Source organism: Mastigoproctus giganteus, chromosome 4, assembly GCF_048544385.1.
Source record: "Mastigoproctus giganteus isolate SK-2022 chromosome 4, ASM4854438v1, whole genome shotgun sequence".
Lineage (NCBI taxonomy): Eukaryota > Metazoa > Arthropoda > Arachnida > Uropygi > Thelyphonidae > Mastigoproctus > Mastigoproctus giganteus.
Genome location: NC_143578.1, coordinates 8,655,820 through 8,676,132, shown reverse-complemented (window position 1 = coordinate 8,676,132; position 20,313 = coordinate 8,655,820). Strand labels below are relative to the sequence as shown.

At 37.0% G+C, this 20,313-nt stretch overlaps 1 protein-coding gene across 1 annotated transcript; it reads left to right on the top strand.

Moving 5' to 3' along the window:
- The first annotated feature begins 10,830 nt into the window (after positions 1–10,830).
- Positions 10,831–19,588, top strand: LOC150086371 (uncharacterized). The gene is made up of 3 exons (XM_090371337.1): positions 10,831–11,054; positions 18,930–19,082; positions 19,271–19,588. The coding sequence occupies exons 1-3, from the start codon at positions 10,943–10,945 to the stop codon at positions 19,585–19,587; spliced, it is 582 nt and encodes a 193-aa protein (XP_090227463.1). The 5' UTR covers positions 10,831–10,942; the 3' UTR covers position 19,588.
- Positions 19,589–20,313: the final 725 nt, after the last annotated feature.

Sequence of the window (20,313 nt, the reverse complement as noted above, 5' to 3'; positions counted from 1 at the left end):
ACAATCTAACTGGACAAAATCACAAAGCAGATTGGGTGGAGGAGAGAAGGGGGTAGGCACTGTCACGCGACTGCAGACTTTTTGCTAATGGGATATGGGATGCGACATGCTACTCATTCCTACAAACTCGGTGTTATTGTGATGGTTAAAAATGTTTTATTTTGAAAGGAAGGCAATGGTCATCCTTTCATCATTCCCTTTCTTGCTGAGTTTGATTTCGTTGAGCATCCCCATGTTTCGCTCAAAGTATTTCGTTTTGAATGAAACGAAATACTAGTTCAAACACAGGAGACTAATTGGGAACCACCTATTTTGGGGGAGGGGACGGATTCAAATTTTTAACGAAAGATAAGAACAGAGTGCGGGCGCCTACCATACTTTAAGGTAAATCTTCTCAGGGAATATCTCAGTGTATGTACAAACATTGTAGCCTGATGACTGATAGCCTTTGTTGCCTCGGTGAAATCCATAAAGAACGATCCTTCAGTCGCTGGAGGATCGCTGTTGCCTAGGTCCCTGCGATTTAAAATGTCCCTATTTCTCCGAGTCTTTTATAATGGTCTGTAATTCATTAAAAAGTGACTTGAATTAGTATATTTATAATATCTAGAGTACATGCTCGTAGTATCTACTCCAAAAGATGTGTAGACATTTTAACAAATAAGTAACGTTAATTATAAATCTTGGAAACTATTATTATTGGGTATTTACCCAAGCTAATGTTCAAATTGTTCACTATTTGTTTCTAGGCATTGTTCGCAGAGTCAAAAAAACTGAATGACAAACGTCCTCCAAAGTAATTGCTGGGATAACTTCAGCCTCTTGTTTAATTGTTGAAGTGTAATACCACACTACATTTTTCAGTAGCTCCACAAGTAGAAGTTCAGGTGAAAGTAGGAGATACGTGTGACTTTCTAGTCGGCCTACTAACCGATCTGTGAAATGATAATGAGTATAGGCCTTGATATTACGATGATAATGTGAGGTGACCCATGCTGTTGCTAGTAAACCATTTCATCCTCTCACAGTCATAAATGGTGCAATGGATACAATAAAAATAATATAGCGGTAACTTATAATATATACTTCATATCACAATTCAAGGGAAGCGCTACATGCAATCTTGCCGGTTCACTGTACCTTTGAGTTTGAACGTTACTTCATCCTACCAAAGTCGTCTTGGTCTATCTTCGCTTTAAACCATTCATAAAACTCAACTCGGCGATCCGAAGGACCATCTTCATTCAATCGTGTGGCAGCAATATTGGCACAAAAAAGTTTCCACTTAGCTATTATGAGAATGTGGAGTGCACTTGCTCTGTCTCAAAATCAGCTTACTGAGAGACTTTCATGATAATCACACAGCCCTCGTGGGTAGCACAGTTAACAAAATCACAGTTCTCCGGGTGAAAATACCTGAGTTCGAGTCCCGTCGATGACGTGAGGAATTTTATAGATATTTTTTCACACGTTGCTGACTTATTCGGTCTTAAGAGTAAGCGTGGTTTTCCTCCCGGTAATTCGGGATTTTTTATCCAGAAAACAGAAAATCGACCACGCAATTTACAGAGAGTATACACGGAGCAACATGGCCTTAGTCTAATGTTCCTAAAGCTCTCATACAACAACAACATGATCGTGCAAGTCGCTGCAACTCCAAATAAGAATTTTCGTCACCTGTTGATGTCGGGTCTTCCAGATCTTTGATTGCCTAAATTTTGCACAGTACCATATGTGTCAAATTTCTGACAAATTGCTGAAGTTGTTTTGTCGAAAATTCACATCTACACGGTCTTTATACTTCATACTCGGATTTTCAGTACCATTTATTTCCGTTGTTCAAACGTTAAACGCCCAGCCGCCACGTTGTTTACTCTCTGTATCATGGAAACCATTCTGCTTTTGTTTCAACAATTAAAGCCTTCTTTTATCAGCCAAACAAGAACGAAAATATTTCAATTAAACTATAAATACGTGATTATATATTTATGATAAAAATTCGTGTACATCTTTTTGCAACACTCTCTTGTAGTGAAAATAACAAATAAATAACTGCAACTTTTTTTTTTTAAATTGAGCTCCTTGAGGCGTTCACAGGCATTCTCTCAGGTATGATGAGCTACGAATGCTACCTGGAAGTCTAAAACGCCGATGGAACTGATATTCAAGTGACACGACACTTTGGAGTCAAGTGGACCGAATTTTGGTGAAGTTCGGTCTAGTACAACCAAATCCTCTGCTTGTACCTTCACAATAGTGAGACTGTTAGTAAGCCTGAGTATGACCCCGAAAATTCTACATCCAGTATACTTAGGTAACCAGCCAGGTGTGAACCAACACCAGAGGTCGAAGTTTGGTTGTGTCCACATCATTCAGAGGAATGTCGCCTCTTTGTGTTACCAGGTAATACTTAGGGGGTATATGTCTTTCATCAACCGATGCAATACCACCACTTTGCTTACTGAGAGCTCGAATTGGCGAAACCCATATTTAAATTCCAGAGCAAAGCTCAAGCAGCCTCATCTCTTCCACCACGCTGCATAATTGGTCTTCTGAGTTATGATGGGCATTATGGCGAGATCCAATCTTCCATTCATTTCGAGGGTGCAGCTCTTAAACGGTGTTCGCAGGCTGCAGCCGGATAGTCCACTGGACTAAACCAATTCGTAACTCTTCAGGAGGCATCCAGATCAGATGGAGAGAGTCCGCGTAGTGCATTTGTGGGGAGAATTGTGGAGGTCACATTATGTCAATGAGCTGGGTATATTCTTGCTGTATGCACGCCATATACAAAATTTTCATTACTTCATACATGTCCCCAGCTAATTTTACTTTACTAATGAATACAGTGCGAATAGCCAAACTAATAGAACAAACTTATCTGTGAAAAGATCGAACCTTCCAAACATTTATAGTAATAGCCATATTACGCAAGGAAGCCACAGGCTTTTGCTGCACTAGCAAAAAAAAAACGAGTAGATAAGAAAATACGAACTATTTGCTTCCCTCCTCACATATCTAGGCCTGACGTAGGTGAGTGGTCAGGAGCGAGAGTGCATAGCACGCGTTCCTTGAGAGTGGACCGGGGTTCAAGCCCGTGACTACTAAATACGATAAATATTTGTATTGACGATTTATTGTAAACTCTACTGACTTGGTTGTCGTGACGGAGTATAAACAGAATATTTATTTATAGGTAACTATTCAGTTGACCTTTTAAAATTTATTCAAACTGTCAGCCTCAACTACTTGTGAAGGCAACCTGTTTCAGCAATCAACGATTCGCTGGCTAAAAGAATACTTCCTAAAATCTAGTCTAAACCGCTTCCTCTGTAATTTGAAATTAAGTCCCCCGAGTTCTGGAATTCGCTATAACAGTGAAAATTCCGCCTTCATTCATTTTACTATACCACCTCAGAGCCTTATAAACCTCAATGAAATCACCTCTGAGGTGTTTGGTTGCCAAGCTCATATCCAGCCAGTTCCAGTGCCGCCAACATCCATTTACTGTCCAACTTCAAACTCACAGAACCAACTTTTCATCTTCCTCGTTTATTCATTCAACTGCCGTTTTCTGGAACAACCTTCCTTCGTACGTATTTCCTGAAAATCACAGTCTACAGAAGTGAACTTCTGTAGACTGTGAACTTCTGTAGACACAGCACACACATTAGACACAATCTACAGAAGTTCACTTCTGTAGACTGTGTCTAATGTCAACAAATATCTTTTTCTTCTTCTCAACCTCCAACCCAAGCACGGTACTAAATACTATAGGTTCTAATACCTCTCGTGTTTGGGGTTTTCATTAAAAAAAAAAAATATGGTCGCATTTTTGCCGGTCTCACGGTGCGAGTTGCCCATCTTTGGACCCTTTCTAGAAGCTCAATGTCTTTATAAATATGAATTCTCCATACTTGATCACAGTGTTCCAAATATGATCTTTCATTTGCCTTATACAGTGGGAATGAGACCTCCATATTGCTACAGCATAATGTTCGATAAATCATCGATAGGACACCATGGACTTTACACTGCTCAGAAAATTTGATATCTGCCCGTATTATAACTCCCACCCATTCTTCCTCAATTTTTTTCAATTCAATCCCACCAAGTGTATAATTTATTTTGGGGTTGGTATTTCCCAAGTGTAAGAGTTTGCTTTTTGCTGCATTAAACTTCCTCGTTCATTTCACAAATATTCGTGATGTAAAATTCCAATGTCAATGATGCCTCATTTCCGCCAACAGTCTGCCAAGCCCCCCCTTAGAATTCCAAATATCGCATACCTCAACACTGCTCATCTCAGGTGGCATAATTATTCGCTGTATGATGCCTTTCGCTTTAACGGTGGTTCTCCTGCATATGCTCGTCCTCTTTCCTCCTTTCTGGGCGATCACTAGCGCAGCTGCTCTGGCAGCACTTCGAGTTGGTCGCGCGGTGATCTCGTCTTTCAGCTATGGTAGCCATTGGGGTAGCGCCACTTGCTCCACTGTCGTCCTCGGTGGAGACTGTCTCCAACTTTCGAGCAGACCCCTCTGCCTAGGGCTTGAACGCGGGTAACTTTATCCTCCACCATTCCTGATGCAGAATACTCAATATTTCTATTTCTCATCTTCGACTAGCTATGAAGGTGGACCTGTTTAGCTTTGATAATATAAAATTTTTATTTTAATTAATACTAATTTTTATTTAATAATAATAATGATAATAATAATAATAACAATATTATTATTATTATTTTTTAAATCGGTTTACTGAAGCAGGTGAAGTATGCATAATTTACTGAAGTATGCATAATTTACGGGTGTATGCATAATTTACTGAAGTAGTAAATTATGCATACACCCAACCATTTACAGGACCATTCATGTGAGGAAGATTCACCAAGATGATCTGCCTTACATTTAATTTATATTATATACAACTCCTAAGACATACTAAAATAAATTTTTACATACATTACATCAATAAGCCCAAATCATACAGTTGACTAACATATACTAATAACATGTTACATAACACGCGTCAAGAGGGATCTCGACGGTCTTCAGTAGCTGGATTTCGTGATCGCTCTCCTCGGGAAGCAGATCTCACAGCTGTATCGCCGTGAAGCTTTTCTGCAGCTTTTCCGATCTCTGTCATTTTGATTCACAGAACTTGTCTAGGTCAATTTCTGATCTGCTTACAAGCCTATGTTTCTCGGAAACATACTACTTAGACAATCTAGTCTAGGCTATTAACTAGTCCTGCTTTTACAGGTAGTCGTTGGTTCACCGTGGTTACATCATGCTATCCTTGGTTTCTTGAAAATATTTTGAATTGTTATCAATAAATAAAAAAGAAAGCACACATACACCTATTCATTCCCTCCAACAGAATGTCTAATTCTTGCTTGAATTTAATTAAGCTATCACCTTCCACACGACAGATGGAAGTTTGTTTCAGCACTCAACCACTCGCTGGCTAAAGGCAAATTTCCGCACATCTATTCTACAATTATCTTTCCTCAATTTGAACTTATGCCCCCTCTCAGGTGTGTAATCTGACCAAGAAGAAGAATTCCACTGGAATTCAACTTGCTCGAACCATTCAAGGCTTTATACACCTCAATAAGATCAATAGTACGAATGTACTATTGATCTTATGTAGTACGAATTATGAAAACAATTAAAAATTGTTTTCATAATTCATACTACATTACCTGTAATGCTGTAATAATTTTCCTAAATATATATTAATGTATTGATACTGATGACTCAGTTACTGGCACCTTTCAAAGAAGACGATATCAAATTGCGCCGGTCACTCAGGTCTCTGTGTTTTTATCAGTATATCAAAGACGTTGGTGCAGGTACCAACCTTTAATTACAGTGTGTAGGTGAAGAAGGCTGTGGTTGAAGCATCGTTCTGTTAACGCAGGTTGGATGGCCTTCTCAAAGAGTTTCAGGAATCCACAGCTGATGGCGAAGGGCCTTTAGTCCCTTTACTGCCGCCGGTACTGCATAATTACAAAATGAAGAGTCAGACCAACCTACTACTGGTAGTTTCTTTATAATCATGACTAGCTGGTCTATGGAGATGGTGAAATCCGTAAATACTGTATGGACTCCACTACTGGAAAGATGGAATGGTTAAGTTGCGCATTGGGTGTCTTAACGGCCAATGTCTTCCTTCTCTTCCACTACAAAATGTTTTTGAGTAAATGCACACATTCTTTTTGGCATCTCGTACTCTAAAGAATAAGTTTTCTGTAAGCTGTTCTTTTTTACTCTAAAAATGGAGCACTCTTCCTCTCATTTAATGAGATCCTAATTAGTACTTAGTAGCCTTTCTGCTTCTTATGAAAACTGAATTTAATATTAGCAGTAAACCGGGGGGAATGTCCTTGATGGGATCCGAACTGTTTCTGATGCCGAAGCCAGCGCTATTTTTGCTGAGTTCATCAGCCGAGCAACATAAACCTTCCTCCGAAGGAACAGTACATATATCACGCCAATTAAACACTGTGAGGCATTTAAGCACGATTTCTGGTTTTAAATATTTAAAAAGATCGTTTTAGTTGCTATTCGCCACGTATATTGCCGTAAATAAGAAACTCCACCAAGAGATGATATGAACACAAATTCACAGGCGATCGGGTGTTTTCGTCAGGACGGAACCTAAAGAAGAGTAGAGTAACATGTATGGTGTCCGAATGGATTGAGATATGGTAGATCTAAGGTGTTTATTGCTTGTGTGAATCCTAAGGAGTGACGAATCTTGTTACACCCAATTCCGATTAGACGGGCTAATATGGGTGTGGCCGATACCTAGAGAAAGTCTGCTGTCGGAATGCATTATACCAACAATGACGTAAGCCTGGAACCTGTGATTTTGCTAGAACCAGAATATCTATCTTCAGGTTTCGATCAGTTCCCCACGATGTTCTAAGGACCTATGTTTGTTTCAAAAGGATAATTTCTCCATACTATATCGCCGGTACTGTTCGAAAATGATTAGTATATACGAATGTACAAAAGAGACTCCCAAACCATAGTGAACCCAGCACCCAAGACCGTGCTGTGCATTGGACACGCATGCAACTCCAGATTGTGCAGAAAGGTTTCTTTCTTTCTTTGATCACTGCAGAAGCATTGCTATTTTAAACATTGGCCATTTTGTCTGGTGGCTTTCTTATTTTCTCATAGGCCAGTTTCTGCATTTTAAATAAGGTGGAGACAAATAAGTTTCTGTGAATCGCGTCTATTCTGTGATCGACTTACTTATTTTCAGGATAAAAATCCCAGTTTCTGAGAGGAAAAACTGCACAGTTTCTAACCGAACAGTTTCCGCACAGTCTCTAAAGAGACCGACTAATTCAGTCCCCAGAGCGTCTGTTCGTGATTAGTAGCACTAAATGAGCTGACTAGGTATTCGGATCACATAGGGAAAAAATATGCAAACACGAAACATGGAACATCCATTCTGCGAATCACTGCGCTTTTGCATTTTCCACAATTGACAGTCATATAATTACGAAAACCATTAGTTGATCCATTTTTGATCATATAGGCAAACTTTTAAACAGAAGCTCTGCAGCTAGAAGTCATAGCACGTACACCATTTTGGCTAGAGTGAGTGAATGCAGAACATTCGCGTATAATTTTCACATAACAAGGAAAAAATCTGCTTAATAAGCACGCAATGAAACTGAAAAGACAACGTCAGATGGCGTAGTCACTTATATGATCATACCAATAATAACGAATACGTTACAACAGAGGTGTACGAAAATTATCAAATTTACAAAACATTTTAAACAATAGATTACAGTTTATCATTAGCATATAATTCAAGAAAGCAAGCTTATACAGCATCAGCAAAAAAAACAAAAAAAAAAAAAAAAACAACAACGTTTCACCCATCCATTTGCTCCAAAAGTTTGTCCAGTTCTTCCTTGAATTTATATAAGCTATTACAGTCAAACTCAAGACTGTCTGTCTCATCTCTTCTCCCTCCTTCTGGGTTAACTGTGCCTGGAGGATACCAGTAGTGCATCTGTGAGCAAGTTCACAGCTATTCCCTCTTGAAACACGCCTTCACCTGTCGGACCGGTTTCTTCTTCAGCAGATGTTATCTCGCGTCCAAGATCTAGATGTCGATTTAAAAAAATTTAGTCAGGATAAACATTATAGAAAAGAATAGTCCGCAGTGGGTGGTCAAGGCACCACTATTATAACCTAAGTCCCGATGTATTATCTTACTCAATTAAATGTATATAATTATGCTATTCGATGTACAGTATATTCTTACGTTATGTATTTTGTGACTAATATTCTGTACACTCATTTAATGCTTAGTATACCAAATTCATTTCTCTATTTTTCGAATACTTTAACTTATTCATTATTATTGTACTCTTTTAATTTTTTAGTTTATTCAGGCAACTTTGTCTTCACATTACATTGTTAACCCCTGGCCACTGTGCCGTGACGGGCAGTTACAACTGCACCACTAATTACATTACTATCTCAGTGTTGCAATATATCTTTATTGCAACTCTCTCTCTCTCTCTCTCTAACTTCCACAACGACAGATGGAAGTTTGTTCCACCAAACAACCACTCGCTGGGTAGAGGAAAATTTCTGCACATCTATACTATAATTGTCTTTCCTCAATTCGAGTTTATGCCCTCTCAAGTGCGTAATCTGAGCAAGAGGAAGAATTCCATCATCATCGAGCTTTCTCAAACCATTCAAAGCCTTATACACCTCAGTCAGCTCACCTCACTGGTGTCTAATCTCCAAACGCCGTGATTTTGTAGAACTTAAGCCTTTCTTGGTAAGAGCAACCCTTTGTTCCCCTGACCAATCTCGTTTCCCTTCTCTGTACTCGTTCCAGCAGCTCTACATCCTTCTTAAAATGAGGCTGACCTCCAGACCTGTACACAGCACTTAAGGTGTGGCCTGACTATTGCCTTATATAAAGGAATGATTACCTCCTCCTTACTAGCAAATTCCTGAATATCATTGACAAGATCCCATGACCTGTTCTGGCAGCCTCTCTGCACTGCCGTGAAGAGAGGCACAATTACCCCCAAGTCGTTTTCATTTTCTGTCACCCTGAGTGTAGCACACACAGTTGGTACGTTTCTCTGGGGTTACTTCTACCCATACACAGTAATTTGCATTTGTCAATGTTAAACTTCAGTTACCACTTCTCAACCCATCTGCCCAACTTTTTTAGATCCTGTTTAAGCCTGGATATACCTTCATGATAAATATAGAAAACAAAAATGGATATAACACCGAAACCTGGGGATTCCCACTAATAACATCAGTCCACGAAGAGCAATGCGCACTGATTACTACTTTCTTGTCTTCTCCCACTCAATCATCCTTTTATCCATTGTAGCAACTTGCCCTTAACAGGCCATACTGCTCCAACTTGTACAGTAGTCTTCCATGTGCAACAGTATCAAAAGCTTTCCTGAAATCTAAGAACACGATATCAAAATTATTTTTTGCATCCAGTTCTTTTGCGATCACATCGTAGTACTCAATCAAATCGGTCAGATAAGATTTCTCGTTAACATTTTCTTGTGTTTATGTTTTTTCGTTCTTTCTGTTTATTTCTCTTGTGGTAAATAACAAACAATATTCCCTTTTTCTACAAAGAGCTGAGGTTTGCAGTTTACAACTGCCGTGGGGACATATTTAGATTACATGTTTAAATATTTGTAGACTGTGTTATTTACACTAACCTAGTTTTACAATCATTCGCACAGTTACCAAGAAGTGCACAAATGAATGCATCGGCACGAGTTATTTCCTTACACGAACTTGTGATTAGGTCAGTGGTTTGAGTAACTGAAGTCCTCATCAATGTAATACACTTCAGCTATTGATTTTTTTTAATAATGGATTTCGTTTTCTGTTTATGTCTGTAATAAAACTACAGAGAAACTAACTTTGGGTATTCCAGAAACGTTTCTCCTTGCGTGCTTGTCAGCTTTCAGATGAAAGGAATTAATGTGAGCAGGCTAACCCATTTGTTTACACAAAGATACCAAAAAAGGATCTTATAAGAAATTTCAAAGGCACTTTTTGTTTTTTTTTGGAAACTGCTTATTTATCAACTGGGGAAAGGAATATTATATTCGTTCCAAGTTATCGAAAATGGTTGTTTTACTGTTATAAACAAATCATTTTGTGCATATGCACGCTTTATGTCTATATCCACTTCAAGGCTAAAATTAAAATTAATGTTTATGTGGTTGATTCGGTATCATTTGAGTGAGACTAAAAAGATATGCCAGCTGACCCCTGTATGGGTTAACGGCTGATTCTTATATAGATTTAAGACATTTTTATTTCCTATACAGCTGTCTCCTTTTAAGAACGTTTTTGACAACAACAACAACAAAAAATAGTTTTATTAAAATGAGAGATTACATAACACTCGAAAAATTTCCACAGCGATTTATTTTTATTAAGATAACATTACGCGAGATTTTGAAACTGGAATTATTTGTAGATATTTTAGATTATGAAATGTATTCCAAATTTACGACTATTTTTTTATGTGTAGCCATACGAAATTTGACTCAGGAAACCATTAGGAGTATCAAAGAAATTTAATCTTTTCCACAGCAGGAAAATAACACACTTGACCCTCTGTTCAATGCCGTCCATTCGGTAGCGCAGCAGATCCAAGGGTCAGCCATCGGAAGGTTAATCACATCACATGACCATTGAAAACAGGACGAATGTTTATAGGGGAGACAGGGATGGGGGTAGTGAACTGCATAAAAGCAAACGCACATTTTAGACTGTTCCCGGAAATTGTTACACTCAGCATCCCCTTCAGGGTGGTGATGGTAATAGGCAGCAACCGGTAGAATACCTTCTTATTTAAGACTTCTTTAAGTTTCTGACTGGTATTTTTGTCTTCTTGAACGATGAAGCTGTTTAGTAATCTAATGATCCTATGTTCGTGGCTGCTGACTTTCGGGCATGCTAGTAGAAGCCTTTTCCTACACAGGGGTGGCATTCGATATCAGTACTTCGAAGGTGAGTAAATTGGTAATGAGGTGCACAAAGGCTCTGAGCTAGCAATCATTTAAAAATGAAAATCTCAATTAAATAATTAGTACTGTTAAATATAAATTACTGTTATAAATACAATAAATATAAATAAATTTGAAGTTAACTATGATAGGCTCATGCCGTTTAATCATTAACTTATTATGTATATATTTCAGCGTATAAAATTTAAATACTAATATTTTATATTTATTTATGCATTTATTATTTCTCTTCCTTATTATTGACTCTTGTCAACAAAAGCTAAATCCAGGTGGTTTTTAAGCGCTTAGATAATCACTGTTACAGATTATCTTAATTATAAATACGATTAATTTCTTAAAAATAGGAAATAGTTACATTTTAGTGAGCAAATTTGCAGTCCATTTCTTTTGCAAATTTTCTCTTCGCATCAGACCATGGAAAAATAATTTTGTCAAGATTATTATAGAATTAATAAATTAAAGTCAGAAATAAACAGGTCGAGCATCAGCTCCGACCTGTGACTGAACCTGTAATTTTGATGGTCGACTCGCTATTATGAAAACGTATTATTTTTATACTAGAGAATGTGGGTGGAACCTTTCGTACCCCCACATCTGTTAATGAATCGAAAAGGTTATAAAAGAATGTGATAGATTATTTTAATGCAGTTACAGCAATCCTTAGGTGAATCACAGTTACCAATTTTTACACAAGCGAAAATATCAGATTAAAAATCATTCATTTTTCTTAATTTTAAACAAGGAGAAAAAATTTCCATCGTCATGTGCACCAACTTGATGTAAATTTTCATGCAGTCTGAGGCTTTTGCCCAGAATTTTTATTAAGTATTAAAGGTTAAAAGTGGAATTAAAACTATTTTTAAAAAACCTAACCCGCTGAGTATAAACCAGCACTGAATTACATTAAAATTTCTTCCAGTGATTTATAAAACCCGAAATTATTTGCTAAAATAAATGACAATCGACTTTCTAATACGTTTTTGGACTCTCTTTAAAAATTACAGCTCTGAATTACAGGCTACGAAAAAGCGATAAGTGTTTGCCTTTTTATTTACCTAATTGTTATTTTATATTGTACTTTATACTTAGTGTTATAGTTAAAGTTACGCTGGTTATTTTTATTTTAATTTAGATAAAGAGTTTTTGTAGATTACTATTGAGTCAGTTTGGTGTGACATAAGCACTGCGAAAGTAAAAATAAGAGTAGGAGTGTGTTACAGGCTTAATGACTAGAATGAGTACAATGAACAATTGTACAGAGAAATAGAGTGGGCTAGTAAATCAGAATGTCTTATAATGGGGGATTTTAACTTCCCAGATATCGACTGGAACTTGTGCATTGGTCGCTCACACACTATTATTTCTTAATAGGTATGAAACTAAAAGTTTCATACCTATTAAGAAATATTGTTCAAGGTTCAGGCCTAAATGGTTATCAAATGAACCAATGAGACTCGTGACAGAGAAGAAAAATGCATAGGATGCATATAAATTATCAAGCGACTCAGAAGCCTATGGAAGATATAAGCTAGTCTGTAATCAGATCACAAAGGCAGATTATGAGAAATCTTTGGAAAAGGATGCTAAGAAAAACAGGAAGGATTTCTTTACTTATATAAACTCTAAAAGGAAGGGGATGAATCTGATTGGTCCACTTGATATCGATGGCTCGACTGTTGATGATCCTGCTCAGATAGCAAACAAACTGAATGAGTATTTTGCATCTACATTCACACATGAGGAGTTATTAAGGTTTGAAAATGGCAGAAAGTTATCAAATTGTAGCAGGGTGCTTAATGATTTTGTAATAACTGAGAGCAAGGTGGAGGAGAAATTGTTGAAGTTAACCATAAGAAAGGCACCTGGGGTGGATGGGATCTATCCAGTTATATTAAAGGAGGCGGCAAAGCAACTAGAAAACCCTTGGCCATAATTATGAGAGCATCCTTGGACTCAGGGGAGGTCCCCACGGACTGGAGATGTGCAAATGTATCCCCAATTCACAAAGGGGAATCGAAGGGTGACACGAGTAATTACAGACCAGTTAGTTTAACTTCTGTTCCGGGTAAAATAATGGAGTCACTGGTTAAAGATGCACTGCAGGATCATCTAGACAAGACTGCAGCAATAATTCAGGCAGAGCATGGGTTTGTTAAGGGAAAGTCTTGTCTGACAAATTTGATAGGATATTATGATATTGTTACTGGATGCAAAAAATAATTTTGATATCATATACTTAGATCTCAGGAAAGCTTTTGACACTGTTGTGCATGGAAGACTATTGTATAAATTGGAGCTGAATGGTATTAAGGGTAAGTTGCTACGATGGATAAAAGGATGGTTCAGTGGGAGAAGACAGAGAGTGGTAATCAATGGGTGCTGCTCTTCGTGGACTAATGTTATTAGTGGAGTCCCAAAGGGTTCGGTGTTGGGTACACTGTTGTTTTGAATATTTAGCAATGATATTGATGAAGGTATATCCGGCATAGTGTCGAAGTTTGCAGATGATACAAAGGTTGGCAGGATTGTTAATGACAGTAATGGCAGTGTGCTACTGCAACAGGATCTAGATAATTTGGGCAGATGCGCTAAGAAATGGCAACTGAAGTTTAACCTTGACAAATGCAAAGAACTGCATATGGGTAGAAGTAACCACAGAGAAACGTACCAACTGTGTGGTACTACACTTAAGGTGGTAGAAAATGAAAAAGACCTGGGAGTAATTGTGCAGTCAAATATGAAGTTTTCTGAGCAATGCAGACAGACTGCCAGGGCAGGTCAGGGAGTTTTCTCAATGATATATAGGAATTTTGCTAGCAGTGAAAAGGAGGTGATTGTCCCTCTGTATAAGGCAATGGTCAGGCCACGCCTTGAGTACTGCGTATAGGTCTGGAGGCCTCATTTTAGGAAGGATGTAGATTTGCTTGAGCGTGTACAGAGAAGGGCAACAAGATTGGTGAGGGGAATGAAGGGATCCTCTTACCAAGAGATGCTGTCTGCGCGGGTAGCACAGTGGTATCGTCAGGTATCGTCCTCCCCACACCGGGTGGAAAAGGCCTGGGTTCGAATCCCGTCGATGACGCGAGGAACTTTAATGGGCTCTTTTCACTCCGTGGCTGAGTTAGTTGGTCTCAGGCGTAGATAGCAAGGTTTTTCTCCCCAGTAACTGGGGTTTTTTCGTCCAGCAAAACAGGCAAATCAACCATAGAACATACGCAATTTACAGATACAAATACGGGTTAATGTATTTAATTACGGGAAACCCTAAAATAATAATTTGATTTTTTTACCAAGAGAGGCTTAAGTTCTGCAAATTGCAGTGGCCTGAGACTAGGCACCTGAGCGGTGATCTGATTGAGGTGTATAAGGTCTTGAATGGGTTGAGCTCGCTGAATTCTGATGGGGTTCTTCCACTTTTTCAGATTACGAACCTAAGGAGGCATAAATTCAAATTAAGAAAAGACAGATGTAGAATAGATGTGCGGAAATTTTCCTTTAGCCAGCGGGTGGTTAATTGCTGGAACAAACTTCCATCTGTCGTTGTGGAAGTTGATAGGTTAAATAAATTTAAGGAGGAACTGGACAAATATTTAGAGGAGATTGTTTTGTAATTTTTTTTTTTTTTGGCTGATGCTGCATAAGCTCATACACTTGCTTTCTTGCATCACATGCCACTACTACTACGTCCTCTATTGATTGCTGAACTAATATAGGTGCTCTTGCTGCTAAAACTGTTTTGTGAATAATAAATAAATATATATATAATGTATAAATATATATAAATTTTTTATATTCATACATTATCCGTTGTATATGTGCTGATTGAAAAAGGTTAATGGAATGGGGATAAGTTTTGGGCCAACAAACATCAGAAAAACCTTTCATAGAATAGGTTACCATGCCTGAGTAGCTGTCGTAAGAAAAAGCCGTTTCCACCTGAGTTCGAATTTCGTCAATGACGCAAGGAATTTTTATGGGCTTTTTTTTTTTTTTAAACGTGAGTGAGTTAGTCGGTCTCAGGTGGGGGTAAAATAGTTTTCTCCCAGAAACTCTGGTTTTTCGTCCAGACAACATAAAATCGATCATAGAACACACGCAATTTAGAGACATATACGACGCAATATGGCCTAAGGTTTTGATGCTCCTAAAAAAAAAAATAAATACCTACAACAACTGCAATGCACATCACCTCTTATCCGCAGTAAACAGGACGGAAACACTGGACATTACATTGGAACTTGCGCAACCTGCATTGGTCAAATTTGTTCATATTTGTAAACAACGATTTGAGAAGACCAATGTGGCGAATTTGCCATTTATTCTTCAGTTCTGAATCCAGTTGAATGCATTTGGAATAACAATTAGAATATTTACTCCTGCGTTGTAGCTGATGGAAGTAATACTCAAAGTAATGCTCAACTAAAAATTTGTTTTTATCAGGTCCTAATACACGAAACAGAATGATGGATAGAATGAAATTATTTCGCTGCAACGATTTAGCTGGAGCTGTATTTATTACAACAGTTATGCTGAAACCAGAAATTTTAAAGAAGTCTTATAATTTTGCCCCTTTTCATTTAAATCATAAACAAATGCGCTGATCCAGTTATATGCTAGTGGAGAAATGGGGATGCGGTCCACAAAGTTTATGCACCACTTTCTTGGAGGAATTGGAACACACTACACACACGAAAAGCCTTTGACCTTTGATATAGCTCAAGTATTCTGCAAATTCCATCATTCTGCATAGCATTCCTATCTCAGATAACCTCTAAGCTGAACTGAGAAGAAAAAAAGTAAAAGATTACAGTTAATAAAGATTGTGGCAAGTTACTGCAGACCAGTCAAGTGATTCACCCCTTCTCTCAGCACTATTATCGAACACTTCGTCTACTGACTACAAGCAGCTGGGAAAAGAGAGAGAGCAAAAGTTCAAGGTGAGTTAGTATATGATCTCATTAACGAGGGCATATTAGAACATGCAGTAGGTAAATATGGCGAACGTGACAGAATCAAGCAGGTGGACTTAGGAGTCTGGTCTTTTTTATGAAAATAAATTGCATAAGCGATAAAATAATCGTTTCTTAGAACCAAAAGAATATTATACAATATTCCTTTCCTAACAGCAGTTATTGTTCACTATATTAACATCATATCAATTAATTACTCTGTATGTATGATATATAATAGGTCATGTAGTTTCAGATTTTTTAAGATTTTATTACTATATTTTAAAAGGATGGGAGAAAGAATTATCGTGTTTTGTTTGAATGTAAGTTTACATGCGAGCTGAAGTTTGGGGAAATGAAAATTAATGGACTGTAAAACTGATAAAATATATAAAAATTGGTGCAGAATGATCATATTTAATTTTGTCTATCACAATATGTAATATTGGTATTAACCACCTTGGTAGCACTTTGAATCCTATCAATAACTTGGAATTTTCATTGACTTTTTTGTAACGTGACTGAGTTAGCCAGTCTCAATTCCAGGGTTGCACGGTTTTCTTCGCAGAACCTCTGGTTCGTCCACTAAACAGCAAACCGCCCAAAGAATATACAACGAGTCGCAATTTGTTGACACTTTATAGCCTTTGGTTCTTAACGTACCAAACACAATTAACATTGGTGTTAATTATCGGTGATTAGTTTAATTTGTAAACTTGAATCAGTATATTCACGTAAGAGACTTCAAAAGTGTTAAAAATGTTTTGAGGAACATATTTTCCTCTTTCGAATCCCAAATATCACTTTAGAATGACTAATGCTCATTGTGGGTAGCATACAGTCACAATACGGACACATACCTGTTCGTCGTGTACCTACTGTTAAATCATTTAAAATCCATGAATGAAATTATTATAATGGGAATTTTATTTGGAATGAAGCCAGAAAGTTCTGCAGTTCAATATTTAATTCATTTAAATCGGCAGAAACAGCTGTTGAAGCCCAAATACTTATTCGTTTTGCTTCCAAGCGATTCATTGATTGTCCTTTTCTGTATCTTTTAAACCAGTATTAAGAATTGCTGTTAAACTCCTCCTCCTGTAAGCCAAATTTCAGTGTTATAGACACTAACAATAACAATACTTTGCTATAGATTTTCTCTACCAAAGCTTTGAATCTGTACATAATTTAGCCCTCAACGTCAAATAAAATTAACCGAGCTCATAGCAACTCCTACGGCAATACTAAACCCTAGATCTTTGTCTTTTTATTACGTTTTGTTGAAGAACAATGCAGTGACGTTGTTAGAACGTCAGTTGTTAGGCTTTTTATGAGCTTTTTGCAATCTGTGGCCGAGTTAGTCGGTTTCAGGTAAGAGCTTCACGTTTTTCATCAAATGAAATGGCCATTTTAGAACGCAGGCAACAGACACTCAATTACCTCATAACCTTAAGCGCAATTTACAGAAAACAAATTACCTTATAGCCCTAGGCGAAAAATAAAGTCTATTCTGAGAGCCAACCATAGACAGAGTACTCAATAACAATACTCATAAATTGAGAATTTCCTTCTATTTTCCTTTCATGACTAATCTTCGCTGTAGAACAGTGGTTATAATCACTGTCCTTCAAATATCGGGTGAAAAATGTTGGGGTTAAAATCCCGACACGAGAAACTTTTATGGCCTTTTTTCACTCTATGCTCGTAGTTGTTGGTCTCAAGTGAGGGTAGGAAGATTTTCCTCCACAAAACAGGCAAGCCGATCGTAGAGGACCCGCAATTTATGGACATAATACACAAGGGTAGATTTTCGGGTGGTTCCTAATATGGCAGTTCTTTTTTCTGTTTTTAAGACTACAAATTAATCCTTCAACGATTATTATTTTGTAATCCCGAAAGAGACTAGACTGGAGAATCGAATTAATTTCTATTAACCCTTATAAATCTGGTTTCTTTTTCCAAGTAGAATTTCCGACCATTGGGCTTTAGACCATTGAGTTTTAGACTAATATGCATATTACATGATGATATAATTTTTAAAATAACAAAAAAAAATTCAAATTGTTATTCGAATTAGTGTTTGAAGCATCACTGTTTTGTTCCTCTTCTGTTGGGACCCATGCATGAATATTTTGTCTGGGAGCTGTAAATTTATAAACCAGCATTAAAATGACTGGTGTTTTGAACGTTCTTAGGATGTTTGAAATAAGGAATTAATAATCGAAATTTGAGGAATGCAATGGAAAAGTTAATGATAAAGGATGATGGAACTAAAAAAATGAAATAAAAATTAATTTATAGTTACATAATTTTTTTTTTTTTTTACTATTTTTATTTTTTTACCATTCCATTTTCTTGCGAACAAGTAGTTCGCAAGGTTAATTTAGATTTTTAAAGTTACTGTTATTACCTAATTACCTAAACTCCTTACTACCTTAACTTGTGACAATGCCCTCTAATATTTGCCTTAGAACAGAGAATAATTATTGTTTTAAAATTACATGTACTTTGAATTTTTAACAAATTTTTAGTGGGCATATTATGGAGTGGTATGGTCACCATCCTCCCCACACCGGGTGGAAAAGCCTCGGGTTCGAATCCCCTCGATGACACGAGGAACTTTAATGGGCTTTTTTCACTCTATAGCTGAGTTAGTCGGTCTCAGGCGTAGATAGAAAGGTTCCCCCCCCCCCCCCAAGAAAATGGGGTTTTTCGTCCAGCAAACAGACAAATCGACCATAGAACATACGCAATTAACAGACAGCACGGCAGATGAATTTAATTATTCGGGTGGCCTAAATATAATAGTTCAGTATTTTTTTTTTTTTTTTTTGGCATATTATGGTTTCTTAGAAAACATCTTCAATTTATTTTATTGTCTTGAAGTTAATGTTTGCTTTCTATTTCAGATTACCTTCAAAGTCTTAACATTAAAGAAAAAGCTAGGATTACTGCAGACTTAATTGTTTACGATGTTACATCAAGTGGCGATGGAGAACCTACCGTAGAAGACACGTTAACAACAACACCAAAATCCATTATACCCGATTTCTTTAAAAGAAGTAGGTATTAATTCATTCAGTAATTAATTATTTTGTTGAAATTTTCGATGATTTGCTATTGGAATTTTAGACTAGCCAGTAAAATGTGCTTCCATCTATCGACGATATTTTGAACTAGTTATCAAAATTAATGAGTTTATATATACGAATCACATTTTAAATATAGGTTTATTTTATTTTATTTTCAGAAACAGATAGAACTAATGTTGCTTGCTGTAAACTCGGTAAAATGGCAGGAGACAAAGGCTATCACTGTTTTGCAAATTTCTATGTAGCCAGAATTATGTTAAGGAACAGAAATCGGGCCCATAATCGCAAAATGGCCTTTTATGGACATGAAAAGGTTCCACGCTATGGAGACAAATTAATGAAGACCTTCGAATACTGTGTGGCTGGTAGATCTAATGTCTTCCATAAGTGTTGTCATATGTCAGCCATGGAAAAGAGGACACCCCACTACGACACTGCTCAGAAATGGCAATTTGATCACAAGACCAAAAAATAATGAAAAATACGTATTAAAAATGAAAAAACAAAAAACAACTATCAGTAGTCCAACTGATCAACTTCCAGAATGATCAGCGTAACTTTTCCATTAAAAAAAAAGCAATGTAAAATAGTTTTATCTTAAATATTGGCTTTTAGCTTGATTTTATTGTGTAAAACTATTCATAAGGCGAATATTTCATTTACTGCTGTGTACATAATCCATCATTCTCTTAATCTCCTTTCGGCGAGATTATAAACCAGTCATCGTAACATATTTTAAACGTGCCCATACTATTTTAGTCTCTAACAAATATCTCATTCTGTACTTTATTTTTCCATGTTTTTGTAACTAATGCAAGAAATTTATACTGCAGTTTTGCTTATTTTAGGAAACCTCTATAACAGAACATATAGAGTGCGTTCAGCGAAATGATAACCAAATTTAGGAGGTTGGTAATTGGGTAATTTTGAGCAGAAAATGTTAAGGATCATATATCCTATACTCAAGCGTTACAGAGTTATGAGTATTTAAAGTTATACACAAGATTGTTGTTAAAAAGTGGGTAAATGAAATACTCTGAAATAATGAAATAATTTGTTGATATACCAAATCTTTAATGTGCATCATCACAGGAAGAGAGCAAGAGAACTGAGATCTTGTGTGTTCGGTGATCAGTTGTGAGTATCTGAGGGAAGGTAGAAGAGGGCAATGTTCATACCATTTAGACTCAAAAATGATCCA

What these genes read in the sequence shown, in the direction of transcription:
- LOC150086371 (XM_090371337.1), top strand. Translation starts at nt 10,943, where the DNA reads ATGAAGCTGTTTAGTAATCTAATGATCCTATGTTCGTGGCTGCTGACT. An exon ending in TCGATATCAGTACTTCGAAG is followed by an intron (nt 11,055 to 18,929) that starts GTGAGTAAATTG and finishes TTTCTATTTCAG; the next exon opens with ATTACCTTCAAAGTCTTAAC. An exon ending in ACCCGATTTCTTTAAAAGAA is followed by an intron (nt 19,083 to 19,270) that starts GTAGGTATTAAT and finishes TTTTATTTTCAG; the next exon opens with AAACAGATAGAACTAATGTT.